Here is an 18273-nt window from a genome sequence, read left to right on the forward strand (position 1 = left end):
CGCGGGGCGGGCGCCCGGCGGGGCTCGACGGGATGGGCCGTGCCGCGCTGCTCCCCCCGGCCCAGCCCCAGCGGAGGGCGGGCGGGTGTGGGTGCGGTGCACCTGCCGGGCGGCTCGGCGCGGCGGGGCTCGGCGGCGCTCGGCGGAGCCATGCCGGCCGCCAGCACACCCGGGCTGGACACGCCGCGCACCTCTGCGCTAGGGCGGGACAGCGGCGGCCCCCGCGCATACACAGGTACGAGCGTGGTCCCGCGTCGTTACTCGCGCAAGTTCCCTCCTGCGTCGCAGAAGAGGGGAGGGAGGATGTCAGCGGGAGTAGCGCCAGACTCCAGTCAGGGTGCAGGATCCCTTCCGCGTAGGGATGCGGGGTGTGCAGGATGCGGTATCTCTGGACAGAGGTGTTGTATGTCCCCGGAGAGGGACGCGGGAGACCCCAGCCGGGGCTGCATTACCTTCCCACTCAGCTCTGGAACCCCGCGCCGGGCAGGGGCCCCTCCCGTCCCACTCCGTGCCGCCTCTGGCCGGTCCCTGCAGCCGCTCGTTGCGGAGGGGATGGTGATCCGCACCCTGAAGTTCTCGGGCACGCCTCGAGACGGGTGTCCCGGAGCCACCCCGGCCCGGGGTGTCCCGGCAGGTCCCGGTGACCCTTGACAGCTCTCCCGGGGCTACACTCGGGAAGCCGAGCGGGGCCAGTGCTGGACCGCGGGTCGGGCGGAGGGGCCGAATACCCCCGCGGCTGCTACACAGCAGCCGCACTCCAGAGCCGTCCGAGCGGCTCACCCGGGGGCTGCTGGGGGCCCTGGGGAGGGTGATTGCTCCCAGAGAGGAGGCGCTGCGGTTCAATGATAGAAGTTTGGGGTTCAGTCGCTGGGATGGCCCCGGTACGGGGGACGAGTGCATAGGGGCAGAAGGGAGTGCTGGCTCTCAGAGACATCCCTCCTGGGTGTGTATCACCGGGCTGGGAAGGAAATTAAGATATCAGTGTTTTAATGGAATATGTTAATACATTTCTCATTGGTGGAATGAGAAACCAAGCAAAGCTTTTTCCTTCTTATCTTTCTGTTCCCTGGAGTTTTCTTACTCAATTCAGTTGCATAGACCATAACATCCTTTCAAAACCTCTTTGGCTTAAGTGGGTTCAATAATTTGGAGGTAATGTGAGGTGAGGGAGGGTCTGAACTGGTGGGACATGTTCGCTGCACAGGGCTGTGGCATTGGTGGGTGTCTGGGCCTGGAGGGAGCAGAACCATGGTCTGGACCTGCTGGTCCGGGCAGCAGGAGATGCATATTCCCAGCCACAGCCACTTCTGCAGTCCAGGACCAAGGTGAGATGGAAGGATGCTAGAGCTTGGTGAAGCTGCCGTGACCTGCTGATTGTGGGGGTTACTTCCTCTTTTCTTCAGATCACAGAGTAGATGGGCTTTTCCCTGGCTTCAATGCAAGCAGAGCTGAGTGCTGCTGAAATCCAAAGACCTCCTTCTCATATCCTTGCAATTTATTTGGCTCATGAAGTTCTAACAGACTTCATTAATGACCTGAATTTGTTGTGCCTATGGAAATTGGCAAATGTATTTTAGCTACTAGCTAAATGCTAGTAGCAATGCTTTAAATTGTATCTTCTGAATGTGCTTGACTGTTTAATTTGAATTTAATATAGAGGTTAATTTGAAAATGCAAAACAAGTTCTGGAAAATGGGCTTAGAGAATTAACTCAAACCCAAGTGTAGACCCTGTTGCTCTAGTCTGATAGCGTTGCTAATTACTGACTTTTCTCTTATTTAAAATAATGTATATTTAGCTGCTTTTATGTGTTGTGTCAAAGTATTGAGGGGCTGGGTTTGCCAACACTAAAAGGAGTTTTGGAAGTGACATGTCCTGTGTTACACTCAGCCTTTCTGTTTCTGTGTAGGTTAATCTTGCTTTGCATAGATCTGTGACAAAACAGCGAGGAATGCTAATCTGCCAAAAACTATTTGCTGTTCAAATTAGAAATCCACCCTCAATTAATCCCTTGGATATCTATAGACCTGGCACCTCTGAGCCATGTCTCCAGCCAGAACAAAAAAGACCATTTTTTTCCAAGCCAACTAGAACAAAACTGTGGAGCAGGAGTTCTCAGTAAGGTGCTAAACTGGAATATGCTGGGTGAGGGCTTGGCTGTGCTGCACTGGCTGTAGGACCAGCAGTGATGTTTGAGCACCCAGGGCTTTGCCAGACCTTACCTAGGTGTCGACTCTTCACCCTCTCTGTTGCTTTATGGGGCTTTTCCATGGTGCAATTCCACCTTCGCAAAAAAAACATTTGGAACTATTGAGTCAGGTGGATGTACTGGTGGCAACCATAAGCAGTTTAGATAGCTAAAACGATGGCTACTTACATAATTTTAAATTAAACTCTTGTTCATCTAAATGTGACCATGTTATTTATACATCAATGTTTGCTGCCAATTGTTGCACAGTATACAGTATCTTTCATTGCATCCTGTCCTTATTGGTGATCCTTTTTGATGTTGACTACCCCCTTACATTATTTCAGACCATGAGCAATAAGGTGATAATAAAGACTTGCACAAATAAACTCCCTCACATGTTCCTTCTGAGAGGATGAAAAAAATGTGGCAGGATTTCCATTTGAATTAACGCATGAATGAGAGAGAAATTAAAGGAAGTTCCTTAGTACAGCCCTGATGCCTGTAGTATTTAGAGGTCTTAGAGCTTCCTGACTCACAGCTGTGAGATTCAAACACCCTGCACTTTTCCTGGTCTTGCCTTCTTTTGAAGGACTCACAGGAGCAGGGAGAATGATCCCACCCTCTGATTGGGGAGGGTCAGCAGTATGCTTCCCTGAGGAACTGTGGGAGCCTGGCTTACCCCGAGGGAAGGTCAGCAAATGTGTAGGGGAAGAGCACAACAGAGGTCTGGAGCTGAGAAGAAGCCTTCTGTACTGTGGCTGTTGTGTTGTCACAGCAGCGTTTACAGTGTCACTGCCGTGCTGTGGTAGTGTTCTGTGGACACTCATCAACCAGTGCTTGCCAGGCTCAGTAAATTCTCTGGAAAAGCCTCTGAGATTCTGAAAGGCTTGTGTTAGGTGACCTAAGCACTCTCCTGCCCTGTGGGAATTGCCATGGCTGCTGTTGTCAGCCTGTGCCACTGAGATACTGGTGCCCCTGAAGCTGCCCAGATTATACTGGGGTCTTTTGGGTGAAACAGGAAAAAGAGAGAGAAGCACAAAGGCATATCATTATTTTTAGTCCTTATGTTGCTGAAGTGGGAGGCTCTGGCCCGCCAGTTATCCAGGATGCTACCTTTTTTTTTGCTGTGGTTCCTCTCATTCCTTAATACCCTCCTGTAGCTCTTTCAGACCAGGTAGCATGTACTTCTGCCAACACAGAGATGCATTGACAACACATCAGTGCAGCCACAGACAGAGAAACAATTAATGCAGGATCTGGCAGAAACACTCATTATGACAGGTTTTTAATTAGTAGGTCTCACTGCTAGGCTGTTGTCTGCTGTTCTGCCTTGTTCCTCCACTTTCCAGGGAAGGGGAGAGGTTTTGTGAGGTGGGAAATGCTGCAGGCTGCAGTGAATGCTCTATTCAGACCTAATTGTGGAAGGAATTATCTAGCAGACACCACTGAAAGAAAGGGATGGGGTCTCTTGCTTAGAACAGATAGAAGTTGCAGTTTGCTGGACGATAGGGGCAGGACAGCATGTTTTGGCTCAGTTGTAGCCTGGATGTTGGTGGCCATGGTGGGATGCTGGTACCAGGGTGGATGTACCTATGGTGTGACTTAAGCTGTCTGTTCTTTTGTTGTGAGCAACTTTATTTTTTCTGGAGTTTCCTTGGCAGTGCAGAAACTGCAATTATGTTACTAAGAACTTACAGTTGCTCTTCCAGGACAGCAAAAGCAAAGTTGTTCTTGGAAGCCAGGAGCGCTGCTGCTCTGCAGTATGGCCACATAGAATTTTATCACCTTGTCCCTGCAATCCTCAGATGTGGTTCCATTTTTAGGCTGCAGAAGAAAACCTGGATCCCAAATTTCTATTTCCACAGGGCAGAAAGGGATACAACTTGTCATTTCCCCAGGGTTATTTCTCCTTTCTTGTTTATCCATGAGCTCAAAGTCAAACTTTGTATTAAGTAATGTAAAAGAAGTGACAGTTGCAGAATGTCTGCTAATTGGCTTTATCTCCTGTACTGCAAGGAGTTAATAATCTGGATGGTGAGGCATTTGCACCAGGCATTGATACTGCTTTGAGGGAAGGATTTTTGTGCTCGTCATTAAACCATTAGAACAGTACAAAATTGAGGAGGAAGAGAGCTTCTGGGTTTTCTGAGTCCTCCACAGTGCAAGATTATTCCCTCTTGGGAATAGTGGTATTCTATACACTATTCTCTATACACTGGAGAAGTGGTATTCTCCAATGCTTTGTCCTAGCTACTCTGAAATTACCTAGGCTAGAGAGACAGACTATTAGTAGACATCTGAATTTCAGCTAATGAATTAGGTGAGCTGAATGCTTTGGATCCAAAACATTGAAATTTAAAAAATCACAAGTCAGGTTTAAAACACAGAAGCACCCCAATGACAGTGGATAACCCAGCATTTTCTGGGTGGTGTGGTCTATTTTAAAGGTCAAAACTGCTGCCAGTTTTGCTGTTCCCACTGTGTCAGAGCCAAGACATCCTTGGACCTTTCCCCTAGAAAAGCAGAGCATCCCCAAACATCACTGCAACTCTACAGCAAAGAGATTTATAACTATGATAGAATCGGCGTGATTTTGCTTACTAATCATGATTGCCACTGACTTTTTATGTGCACTGTAGAGTCTTGCCTTCAATATTATGATGAAGACAAGCTAACACATAGGAGAATTGTCAGTTTTTGTTTAGGCATTTTATTGACTCACTGTCTTTGAAATGCAGTTGCAGATGAGCAACCATGTTATTCTAAAGAACAGTTTTGACTGGCCAAGTGGATCAGGATTGGCAGAGAGGTGATTTTGCAGTCTGCATTAACGTCTGCCTCTCATTTGGTTGTCAGATGACAGAGGGAAATGCAGAAGTTGCAGAATGAGCAACTGCTCCCTAAAATAAATCAATTCCTGTGTCTGCTGAGGGTCTCAGGGATGGGAGTTGAGCTGATGCCTGGATTACAAATGAGCCTTTGCAGCAGAGCACAGCCCCTGTGGCCCAGCAGCATCTTTAGGGGGGTCAGTAGCTGCTTGGGGGGGCAGCAGTCAGAGCTACCTCAGCCCAGATTGGAGTGGTGGTGGCTGGTAGAAGCAGTGTTGGGGAAAGGGATGGGTTAACTGCTTGCCTTTCCTCCAATAGACCTGGAGAGATGATTCCATTGTTATTTCTGGGATGCAATAAAGCCAGTCACAAGGCAGCTTGTGTATTCCAGACTCCTAAGCAGAGTAGCTTTGATTGGGAATGAATTTGAGGAGAGGTCAAAATGGGGACAGAAGTTGAGTAGGGTGAAGGGATGGTGTACAAAATTCCCTGAGTGCATGTGTGGACTGGGAACAGTGTGTAGGAGGATGATTTGGCCTGTGGGAGCTCAAAGAGCTGCAAAGGGCAAGTTTTGGGGTCTGATTTTTTCCTGTTCAGAAGAGCAGAAATCTGTGCCTTCATGTAAAAGCAGAATTACACCCAGGAAGGTTTCTGCTTACGGCCACAGTTATTTTTGAGATCTTTGCTAGTTGATTTGGGTCAAAAGAGGCATCTGGACTGGACACAGGGGTTCTACTTTGCTCTAAGAAGTGATGCCCCACAAAACCAGGGGCAGTTTTGCACAGGCAGGAGAGCTCTGGTGCCCATTATTCTTAATACCTGCAGAAATTTAGATTAGGACTAAGGTTTTGATTAATTTTAACCTGTTTCAGCCCAGAAGCTGAATTCTCACGTGTAGCCCCAAGTTCCCTAGCTATGTACAAAGGAAGGGCAGGACATGGGGCTGCCGTCCTCTGCTCTCTCGAGCTGTTTGTCATTCTGTCCATAACTCACCTGCAGTCCTTGACTTTTTAAATGGGAAAAAGCAAACACAATGCACCGATTCCCTGTCCTTATACTGGCATTCTTGTCTGTCTTGGTGCCATCTTGCAGCAATTCCTGTGTGCAGGGAGGATGAAAGCAGGTGTGTTTATTGACTTGTGCTGTTAATTGTTGCTGTGCCTGAGCAGTTCCTGGCAGGATGCTGCATGGCTCTCACCCAGCAGTTTGCAGGTTGCTCTGGTGGCTGTGGCCAAGCTGCTGGCTGCACGTCTCTCTGCACGAAGCCCAGAACAGGAAAGCCAAACTCTGTCAGGAAAAGAACCAATCAGGGGAGAAGAAAAATAAAAAAATTATAAAGCCACAGAGATGGGTTTTAAATCTGGCTGTTGGTTTCTTAGCCCATGAATGACTTCTGTCACCATAATAAAAGGCATGCTATTGCTAACTTTTTCAGACTGGTGTCTGAAAAACCAATTATTCACAGAAATTCTTGTTGACAGTTGTGGATGCTAGGTCACAGCTCTGTGGTGTGCATTTTACAGCTTAACACAGCAAACCAAGGACACGATTAGCTTCAGATTGCTCTTGGGAAAGACTTAGGGAAGGTAAAGTGGGCCAGCCAGGGGGAGGGAATGCAGGTAAGGTCTGTATCATCCCGGCTTGTTTTGCTTAACAGGGTGGTTGGAAATTCCCCGTGAAAAATAACGAACCTGTATTCCCTCATCTGTTTTAAACCAGGAAAGTGTTGCAAAGATAAAAGGTTGAAAAGTTTCTATATTCTTTACAAATCAGTTCTTTGTGGAAATGCAATTCCTATGTTTTAAGCTTTTTGGCAAAAATTAAAATATGACCATCAAGTAGCATGCAGATCTGGTCCACCTAAAATTTCACATTGGGGGTGGATTTTTAATGACTGAACTGTTTTTTGTCCAGCTCTGGGGCCTTCCTCCTTGAGAACTTTTTTGGTCAAGTAGGTCAGTGCAGTGTGGCCCCAGCCATCCATAGAGGTTATGCCCAGTCTGGCAAGTGTCGTGCAGAAGCAAGAGGCCACCGGCCACATCGTCCAGGCACATCTGCTCTTATCAGCCCTGTTCAGTGCCCCAGCACGTGCCTGTTGCTGTGCACAAGCCAGATCAAAGAGTTGGTGAAGGCAGATAACCCAGAGCCAAGCAAGACAAATACGCAGCCAGGCTGAGCTCTGTGTCTTGCAGCACCCAGGGCAGTGGAGGAGAGTGGAGCACGTTGAGGGTGGGCAGTGGGCAGGCAGGGATGCTGCCCTTCCTCCAGGGATGCTGCAGGAGGCTTCCCATGGGGCAGCACACAACCTCTGTCCTGTCCACTTTTCTGGTGGGGCATCCTTCATCCTTCCTCTATCCATGGCTCCTAACAGAGATGTGCTTTCCCTGTGGAAATACATCTGGGGTTTCTTTTGGCTTCTTCAGTCGCTGGCTTTCCAACTAGTGGATCACTTTGCACCCTCTGCAGAAATGTTACAATTGTTTATTGAATGAGAGATTATTCATTAGTAGTGGGAAAAAATAATGGTGAGAGTTGAAATTATAAAAATCCAGACTTCACTGGCCCAATGAAGGACACCAGCAAGGATGTGCCCACCAAAACCTGTCTGAGAACAGAGGGACCTGGTGGCAGAGGTAAAGTGCACACTTGCCCTGGGACTCGCATGTCTTGCAAGTCCCATGGTGACCTGAAAGAATGGTGAGGCCCTGGCACAAGTTGCCCAGAGCAGCTGGGGCTGCCCCTTGGATTCCTGGATCCAAGACCAGGTGGACAGGGCTTGGAGCAACCTGGGATAGTGGAAGGTGTCCCTGCCCTTAGAAGGGGATGGAATGGGATGAGCTTTAAGGGTCCTTCCAACACAAACCATTCTGTGATTCCATGAAAGCAATGCTGCCCAAAATGTGATGGATGTGGGAGTCTCAGCACCTGAACCCTTGCATGTTGTAAATTACATGTGCCGAAAAATCAGTTTTACCTACTAAACAGACAACAGAATAAAATTCAGGAAGTGGGTAGGAGTGAGCCTGAGGTATCTGCTATAACAGGGGTAGGAGCAGAGAGCTTATTTGAGCATGGATTTCTGAACACAGAAATAAACTCTCTTCAAATACCTTTTTGCTCTTTTTGCTCTCCTTAATTGCATGGAAATTACGTATTAATGGGAGAACTAGCTTTTCTGAAAAGGTGTTTTTACAAATGTTTAATGGTGGCCTGTAAGAATCATCAGATATTGGGTTCCCTCTATCACACTTTAAAAATAGTTTGATCAATAGAAACACGCAATGTTTTATGGGGAATATTTTCATTCAGAAATGCTAATATGAGGCAGGTGCCAGAACCGCATATTAATAAGCTGCATTTCTTTTTTCAGGTAATGTGCTGTGACAGATGTGTTCCTTAGGTACCTGCAAGTTTTACCCTGTGCGGTTGTCTAGATGTTCCTCTATGTGACTGACCCAGAGGAACAGTCCTGTGGCTGCTGTTCAGTTCTTGCAGGTCTCCATCAGAATTTGGGGTGTGAAGCTCCTGGAGCAGTGGTGGCTAAGCCTGACCCTGCGTCCTTGCAGTGATGGGTGTGCAGAGGGCTGTGTTTTGGTGCATGTGGTCTGTGCCACACCTGAACCACCAAAGCTTCCCCCAGGGAATAATTTCATAGAGCCATACCTGTGTGTTGGAAGGCAGACAGATCTGTAAGAGCTTTCCCACATGTTCACAGCAGCTGCCCAGGGATTGCAGCACAGCTGGGGACCTGGGTTAATCTCTGCAGCTTCTATAGCCTGGGTCTCACCCCGCTCTCTTACTGTAAGTCTGGTATCATGCTTATACTAACTTCTTTAAAAGCCATGCCAGCATCTGGATTTTCTCGTGGGAGGATCAGATCCTGGTGGCCGTTTGTTGGTTTAAAAGCCCAGCCCCGGCAGCACTTGAGGCCAGCTCTGCAAGGAAGCAAAGGCATGGTGGTGAGGAGACCAATGCCAGGGCCAGACAGTTTCACTCTATGCAAGATGCTTTACTACATCTGCTTTATTTCATATTTCACTTCTAGCTGCTTTTCTTTTGCTTTTTAACACAGTGAGCTCTTGAGAGCTCTTCTTTGAGATTGCTGGGGATGCTTAACATGCCTGTGATTTCAGGGACACCAGTTTCTGAGGTGTGCTTCTCTAGGAAAAGAGACTTACAGCAATAATATTGGTGTGTTTATTTTCTACAGGGTTGGTAGAGCCTAGTGTTCTCTTTTTTTCTGGCATCTAGTTATTCCAGCATATTTTAGTGGTATCAATTCCCAACAGTAAGCAATATAAAGGGGTAACCTTTGTGTCTCTGGGAATAATGAGGCAAAGACATGGATCGCTCTCTTTCTGCACAGACAGCAAGTGGCAGCCTTGCTAACATGCTTCCAGGTAATTACTTGTGTAGTTTAGATAATTTTGGTAGATACTTATGCAATGTATTTGATTTTACTCACTGTTTTGCTGTGGAAGGAGCACAGGAAATGTTTACCAGGCAGGCATGCCTAGGTTGCTCTCTCATTTCTTTTTCATATCAGCAAAACATAAACCCACAGCTTGCTGACAGTGAAACCATATGTTTCCTCTTTTTGACAAATCAGTTTTGCAATACAGATAATCCTGGCTGTACACGAGAAGAGGTATTTTGAATTATTTTAATTTTTATGGTACTCTCTATTTTTCACTGCCTGGAAATTCTGTATGTGTTTATTTCTGAACCCAGAGGTTGGGTGCATTAAGAGTTTATGGAGAACACTATGCTTTAGTGTCTGTCTTACTTTGAGGACAGTTATTTGTCATATGCAATAACCTGTTTGTTGTAGCCAGTGCAATTCTGCACTGCCAGACAGCAGCATCAGATTCAGAGATTTTCTGAACACTGGATGTCCTCTCAGCATGAGGCCAAGCTCAGAATTGCGTTTGTATAAATCAGCTCCTGCTCTACAAAAAGCTGCAGAAATAGCTGCAGAAACTGGAATCATAGAACTGTAGACAGGAGGTTTTGGGTTGGAAGGAACCTTAAAGCCCATCCAGTGCCACCCCTGCCATGGCAGGGACACCTTCAGCTGGGACACTATCCCAGGCTGCTCCAAGCCCCAATGTCCAACCTGGCCTTGGACACTGCCAGGGATCCAGGGGCAGCCACAGCTGCTCTGGGCACCCTGTGCCAGGGCCTGCCCACCCTGACAGCCAGGAATTTCTTTCCAATATCCCATCTAAATCTACCCTGTTTCAGCCATTCCTCCTTGTCCTGTCCCTGCAGGCCCTTTTCTAAAGCCCCCCTCCAGCTCTCTTGTAGGCCCTTTAGCCACTGCAAGGGGCTCTTAAGTTCTCCCCTGAGCCTTCTCCAGGCTGAACAATGCCACTGCTTCCACCCTGTCTCCAGAGCAGAGGGCCTCCAGCTCTCTAATTAGGGGATTTATTCAATTTTACAGTTTTTCATTTTTACATTTCTGGGTGCCAGTTATGCAAACCAAGACCTGAACATAACATTTTCTAGATATTTATAAAAGAAATACAAATTTAAATGTTAATCTTGTCAGCACAAATGTTTGTGTTTTACCAGGCAGCAATGCAGCCTCAGACACCAGTCTCAGTTGAAAACAAAAATATAATTAATTCTAACAATAAAAACAATAATAAAATTCTTAATTGTAGTAGATCTAGTCTGATAAACATGCCTGAAGAGTATTCAAAAAAGAAGTCTACATGGAACATCTGCTTATTTAAGTATAAGGACGGAAGCTTACTTAAACATGATTCTTTGGAGATGTAAGGGTAAAATTAGCCCAGCAGAAAAGTGAATGCCATGGCTAACTACAAAAACATTACAGGTGAAAGAAGTGAAGGACACTAGAGCTTGCAGGAAAGTTTTCCAAAAGCATTTTTAGAAGATAATTGATGATTAAAATTAGGGCAAATTTTATGCAGAGAAGCTGAATCTCAGCTTGGTTGAAATTTCAAAAGGTCATTCTGGCAAAGTTCCATCTGGGCATTTCAATAAATGCATTTGTGAAAAGCAAAAAGCAGTGACACATTTAAGTGTTTGGCTTTAGTGGGAAGAAGTGGTATTGAAAGTTCTTAAAAGAAGAACAGCATTTCTCCTCTGCAGAAGTGCAGGTACATGAAGTTGTTGATGAACTTTCAGCTCAGGTACAGAAGGTTTTGGATGTGTAACTCTCATTGAGAGGCACCTCTGTAGTTCCAGCCCCAAATACATTCATATGAGAATGATCATCTGGGCATGATCCATGATGCTGTTGCAGCCCAGGGCAAAGCATGGAAATACCCACATTTTCAGGGAATGCTGGCTAGTAGACATTTCTGTAGAGCTCAAGTGGAGCAAAAATAATTTAAAGCCCACAGCTGAGGAATGGTGCTGACAAGGTCACTGCCATTCAGAGGTTTGATGTCTTGGCAGACACCATCTTGGGCAAGGACAGGGCAGGGAAGTTTCAAAACACTCCAGCAGCTACAGCTGCACTGTGTTACTCGGGATGGTCAGTGCTGGATTAAATGAAATATGTCTTGAAAGAAAGGATCCAGTGCCAAATTATTTGTTCTTTGGAGAACAAAGAGTGAACAATGAGTCCAGGTAAACTGGCAGGTATACTGAATGCCTCTGCTGAGGCTGCATGTTGTGGCCCAGCAGGTGTGCATCAAGTCCAATTCAGCTCCAATTACTTTTTGCATCTTGTGCAGCTACAAGAGTCACCAATGTGAACTCTAAGAAATATGGACTGATCTCTAAAAATAGCCTTGAAATTGTAAAATGAGAAAAAAAACCAAAACCAAACAATTATATGTAAAATCTTTATTTTACAGATTAGGACAATATTTTCTCATGGTAAACCACAGAGTGATTAAAATAAAAAGAAAAGCCCAAACTCGTAACACTCATTTGGAGTGAGAAGGAAAATTGTCCAACTCATCCTGTATGCTCCAGGAATGGGATGTGGGCAGGAAGAGGTGAAGAGAAATCAGTCCTACAGAAAATATTTGCTCTCATTGAGGCCGATTTCTGCCGTAGTAAGAGGCTGAAAGAAGTGGCAAAACAAACAGAAATAATCAGCATGGAATTAAAGAGCTATGGTTTTAAAAGCTAGTGTTTGCTGCATATTTACTCAGTAGATTAGCCTAGTAATTGTCACTGGGACTTCTGTTTGGTCTTTTGCTGAGATTCCTTTGGGTTTTTTTTCCAGGGACAGGGAATTTAAGAGCATGAATTGGAGATAGATAGGTGGGACACCTGCCTGCTGTGGTATGATTTAGGGGCTTAATGACAATAATGACATGGGGGGAGTTTTAGCATTCAAAATAAAATGCATTTGCTAACAACATGTGGTTCTGTCAGGATGTTCTCAGGGAGGCTGTAATTTCTTTTTGCCTGTAGACGTGCTTTTAATATTTTTGTATGTGTCATCATAGTGCTTGCAGCACTATGCCTCTGAGTTTTCTCAAGTCTTTGGAAAGCCAGTGAAAAATAGGGAACTTGGGTTCTAATGCAGAAGCAGTGCTGGTATTCTGTAAATGTTAAAAATATCCGAGTTTCTAGATTCTGTCAAAGCACAGACCCAGAAAAGTATTCTGTACAGACCCAGAAAAAGTATTTGTTACCTTTGAAGTTATCTAGATGTTATATGGTTTTTTAATCATCTCTCATTGAAAGTTTTGTTTAAAATTACTGTGAACAAGGAATGTTGTGACAATAAAATTTAGTGTATGAAGTTAATGGCTAAAATTAGGTGGCCAAGAGGAGAACTGCTCCATAGCTCAGAGAGCAGCTGTATAAACAACAAAGCAATAGAAAAGCGGAATGAACAAAAATGTATTAAAAATTAATGATTTACTGAAAAGCAGAGTTTGTAACTCAAAAAGTGAGATAAGTTATATGTATATGTCTTTCTATGCTCTTCCCTGTGGTTTTGACTCTGCTGACCCCTTTCAGCCAAGCCAAACAGACATGCAGTGCTTGTAAAGATAAGAAGTTTCAGTCAGATCATGCCAAGATGCTACCAAGTAGGCTGAACTGCATGATCAGTCCAGTAGATCTTGGAAATCTGTGTGCAGGAAGACACGTAATGAATACTCCCAGCCAGCCTGAGTACTAAATTAATCAGAATCTAACAATACAGGGATCCATAGGGGACCGTGCCACTCAGAAATTACTTTTTATTAGTGTTTTTAGTGTTCAACATGTTCCAGTCTGAGCAGATAATGTCACAACATCAGTTGCTTTGTGCTGGGGATGAGGGCAGGGGAGCAGTTGAATGGCACTGATGGAGGGTAGCCGTGGGCTGATGTTTGGCAGAGCAGCCAGCATTGGCCGCCCCGAGGTCTGGTATTTGTTTTGACCATTAACTGTGACTGATTTACAGTCTGGTGTCAATGAAACCTCAGTGGAAGGCTTCGCTGTTGGCAGCGGCGCTGCATTGTGTCTGTGCTTGCTCTGCAGGGCAGTGCAGCCACCTCCTCTCGCCGCAGCTCGGCTCGCTGCAGGTCCTTCATGGCAACGGCACCGAGGTGGGAACAGTGGTCACCTTCCAGTGCTCTGCCGAGCACCAGCTGGAGGGAGCGGCCATCGTCACCTGTGTTTGGGAAGGGAACAGCACGCAGTGGACAGCCGGAGTGCCCTCCTGCAAGCGTAAGGTTCTTCCCAAACCGTACCCCTCCCTCTGGGATGCAGTGCGTTCCTTTTGCCCTGCCTATCCTGCAATGTTAGGATTCTTCCTAGATACCTGTGCAAAGAAAAATACAAATTCAATTTTCTTCAAAGTTGCCCCACTGATGGTAATTCCACTCCATATATGTTCTGACATGCCATTATCATGACACACAGAAAAGACTCTGTTGGATTCGTCCCTGATCTCATGTCACTGGTAGCACCTGGAATAACTGTACCTCTAGCTAAAAGCTGTATGCTTCTTTAGAGAATGTATGGGTGACTTGGTTTAGAGACAAATTTAGGAGAAAAACACTCTGGAATGAGTGTTTCCTCTGAAAAATAGGGTTCCAACAATCCCTTTCCACTAATAAGAAATTAATACTAGTGGCTGAAAGTGAAAAAAACCAACCGTTTATTGACAAACAGATTGCCCACACGGCACGGGAGAAAAAGTAAATAAATGCTAGATATTGAACTGTCAGACCTTAACACACACACCCTCCTGCCACGGAAAAAAAAAAAAAAACCAACAAAATGCCAGAGCAAGATAAAAACCCACAATGGCCAGCAGGTGGGTGGGGAGAAAGATGACACCAGCTCCTGTCTCAGAGAAAAAACCAAAGGGTTCAGGCAGCAGCTGGCACAAACAGATGGGAACCTGGTGAATCTCTGTTGTTGGTCCCCTGGTGAAGCAGGTGTGCTTTCCCTGCCCGGCTCGGGCTTTTTCCCGGGTCTGGGGCCAAAAAAGAGCAGCCCCTCCCTCCAGCCGGGCCCAGCCAATTTCTTCTCCTGGCACTTGTTCTCACTGATCTTGGATCAAAACCAAACTGTCCAATTCACCTCGAAAAGCAGCTGAAGGATTGCTGCTGCAGCCTCTCCAAGCCCAAAAAAAGCAAAGAAAAAAACCAAACAAATTTCTGCCTGGGATAACAAAAAAACCCCAAACTAGCCAAGCAAAACCCAGACTGCACCACACTACCGGATGCTGGGGCAGTGAGGCTTTGAAAAAGCCCAGCAAAGGGCCCCAGTGCTCCCCCTTCCCTCGGACCCATGTTAAAGACACAGCATTCATATTGGGGCATAAAGCAGAGAATCAGGGAATAGACCATCATCATAAATCACCCCAACACTATGGGAATGACCAACTGATGTGCAAACATATTTGCGGACTTTTTATCTCCTGGCAGTCTTTTCCGACAATGTATTTGCTGTAAAAGAAGCACAGTGATATTTTTTAACAAGTCTTGGTTGTTGCAGCTGCACGGGAAATTTACCATATAGATAAATAGTGTCCGAATGACAACAGCATTAACTATCTTTTAGCTGCGTTTCTGCTTATTTATTCTAAGGTTGCTAATAGTTTGACCAGAAGTAGATCCAAGGAAAACTTGGTACCTCTGAGCTTTGAGGTGCCTCAGACCTTGTATAATTTCAAATCCCCAGTGGATACATTGCTCTTACAGACACTTAGTACTCTCTCCCACACTCAGCTATTCTTACCTCTTCTTTGGAGATCCCATAAAAGAAAAAATGAGAGAAATCATTCCCCCAATTCCCCCAGAGGCTGCAGAAATATAATGCTTTGTGTGGAGGTCAGCTGAACCATTTGTGATGCTGGTCATTGTGACACTGGGAGAACTAGCTGAGTTTTGAAGCAAGACATGCTTACTGCTCCAAGTGAGTTGGCAGAGATCTGCATTAGCTGTGCCACATCACATTCCTACTCCTCCTTTTGTCTGGATGACTCGCTTCCAGCATCAGATCCTTGTGAACACTCAGCCCTGCACATCACTTCTTCCATCCCGTATCCTTCCCCAAACAGAGGAAGACCTGTTTGCTGCTTGCCAAAGAGGATGTAATTACATGGAACTGTCCTTGCTCTAAACGGCCTCTTTAATCCCATTTACCTGTGTTAGTATTCGTTTCTGTAGCTTCAGTCCTTGTTAATAAAGAGTTTGCAGCTCATCTGCAGACTTGTGCTTTTAAGCTACTGCAATGCTAAGGGCACTGTGTTTAATTAATTGCAGTGGTGAAATGCTTGTGAACAATTCATTAGTAACTTATAAACATGAGATTTTTACATAGTCCAGTTTGAGGCTTGCATAGGTCAAAGCTGAAGCCAAGATTCTCTGGTATCTTGACACATAGTAATGTGGAAGTCCTCACTGAGCAGAAGTGTGAAGCCAGCAGGCTTCAGCATGGTTTAATGAAAATGTGAAAGATAAATTTATGGTCTGATCTTAGAAACAATTCTGTGTTTGCTTTGTTGCAGCCATATCAAAATACGAGACTTTTGGCTTTAAGGTCGCAGTAATTGCCTCCATTGTGAGCTGTGCTGTCATTCTGCTGATGTCCATGGCTTTCTTAACTTGCTGTCTGATCAAATGTGCAAAGAAAAGTGAGAGGAGAAGAACTCAAAGGTATGTCAAGATGACAGTTTTAATAACTGTGTAAGAGTGTACATCATATGGACCCCATTGCTGTGATAACAAGTGCTTCAAAGGATTTGCTGCTTGCAGCACTGCAATGATGTTAATTACTTGAAATCCTTAATTTGTAGGTCAGGCTTTAGGTGTAGAAGGACTTGGAATTCCAGAGTACTTAGATACCTGATGCCTGTTAGTAACAGATAACCTCAACAGGCCTAGGCAGATCTGGATTTACCCAGGATTATGCAGAAGCTGAACACACAAGTCTTATTTTCTGGCACAGCATTTCTCTTCTCAAGTTATTGAAGATTGGCAATGTTTCCCCTTCTTCTCTATTTCTTTCCTTTTTCCCTTTCTTTCTTTGAAAACTGCTGGGAAATGGAATCTCCCTGTGTCAGAGCCATCCAAGGCCTCACCATCTGCTGAGCATCCTCAAAGCTGTCCCAGCATAGGGCTGGAAGAACAGAGGATTTTGTCTTCTGGCTTGGAGCACAAATTGGTGGATTATAAACAGGAATAGGAAAAAGTCAAATTTTCAATCAAGTTCATTATAAAAACTCAGTGTGGATAGTGTCAGCAGGAGCGTATTTGCCTGTAGGCTGGAGCCAGGCTACTGGTGCTCACGAGAGCACCCACCTACAGTCACCCCTGCAGAAAGCTTTCCACAGGAACTTGGTTTACCTCTCACTTTTCTTGCTGGTTACTCCCACCAGGCCCTCCAGTGGAGTGGAGGGAGACTGGGGAAGACAGTAGTGAAGGGTTCTATGCTGAGCTGTGATTTATCTGAAGCTGTGTGGGAACCAGCTGAAGGGGGAACTTCTGTCATTTGAAATCCAAGTGTAGCCAAAATAGAGATTTTCTGTTTCTCTTAAAAGACTTTTTTGTGTCAAAAAATGAAAGTCCTTAGTGTCAGTCATAATATTCAGGTTTTTACTGGTAGCATGAAATAAATTACTTTGAAATGAAAGATTAATTGACATTTTTGGAATTGCCACTTTTCTTTTTGATAAGACTATTCATATCACAGTCCTTGTTATTCATTTATTTTAAATGAAGTTTTGTAAAAACTAGCCATTCCCATTATTTTGATGACTTGATATTTTTCCTCTTACAAAAGAAAAGCCCTTCACACTGGACATAATGACCTGATTCTGTCATCAGGCTGTAAAATTATTCCTTTTGCTGAGACCTTCTGAGTTCCCTGCTCCCCTGTGCTTCTTTCCCTGTCTCCTGAAGGAGCTGCTCCATCCCATTGGCAGCAGAGTCCAGCTCCAAGGGGAAACCTGGGGGCACTGTAGGCATTGTGTATCTTATCCCTTCTGTCAGAAAGAATTGAAGTCATGTACAAACTGTCCATGTCATGGGAGAAAAAGTGACATAACCCTCTGTGAAACTTGTCAGGTGGAGTGGCAGCATCTCTGTTGGCGATGGAGGTGGAAAAGTGGATTGACTTCTGAATGCACAAATCATTAATCTGACAAAAAGCTGCAGGCTTGATAACTTGAAACAAATGCAACACTACCTGTCTCCTTCATTTTTAAGTCAATATCTTTGCAACCTGCCTGGTGATTTTGGAAACATTAAGAATAGCAGTGATGCAAAAAGTCACAGAAAATAATTTTTTTTCCTGAAATAATTTATCCCATAAAATGGAGAGGATATGAAGTCTTTTCACACATAACAGGTTGTGGCCTGATGTCACTGTTGAAGGTCCATTAGAGCACTGAGACATCATCCCACCCTTATATGAGTTTTCTTACTACATGTAGTCTGGAAAAACACTGACTCAAATGGACATAATTCTTGGAGGTTTATTTCTTTCAACTATCCATTGGTGCTCATGAGAAAATCGGTCTCGTTTTCTTGTTTGTTTGGTTTTTTTTTTTTTTGAGGATTGCTGGACAGTACTTAAAATAACACTATTTTGCACAATAATATTTATGCTATTGAAGAACTCCCTATCTTAGGGTGTTATTTAAATCTCTACAAGTTTGGCTTACACATGAAGTTCAGCACGTGTTTAAGTGCTTTTTTCAGTAAACTTGTGTCACAGACATGTTTTATGAAAAATCCTTTCCTTAGGATTTTTTCTCCTGAGAAGCTGAGAGACCTCAGGAACAAAATGTCAACAATGATTATCTGCTGCTGTGGA

General features: G+C 45.0%; 1 protein-coding gene across 3 annotated transcripts in view; it reads left to right on the plus strand.

Moving 5' to 3' along the window:
• SUSD3 (sushi domain containing 3) overlaps window positions 1–18273 on the plus strand; it is a 26368-nt gene continuing 8095 nt past the window's right edge. For 2 of the 3 annotated variants that reach the window (XR_013183938.1, XM_054640461.2), the window contains exons 1-3: window positions 1–235; window positions 13483–13671; window positions 15965–16112. Coding sequence is in view for 2 of the 3 variants with exons in the window: in XM_054640461.2 (XP_054496436.2) it covers window positions 151–235; window positions 13483–13671; window positions 15965–16112 (422 nt within the window). In the remaining variant the exon portion in view is untranslated. Of the gene's footprint in view, window positions 236–7302; window positions 7653–13482; window positions 13672–15964; window positions 16113–18273 lie in introns of those variants that run through there. The other variant, XM_077184768.1, reaches the window with a different exon arrangement.

This window comes from Agelaius phoeniceus, chromosome 11 (genome assembly GCF_051311805.1).
Source record: "Agelaius phoeniceus isolate bAgePho1 chromosome 11, bAgePho1.hap1, whole genome shotgun sequence".
In the NCBI taxonomy this organism is placed as follows: Eukaryota; Metazoa; Chordata; class Aves; order Passeriformes; family Icteridae; genus Agelaius; species Agelaius phoeniceus.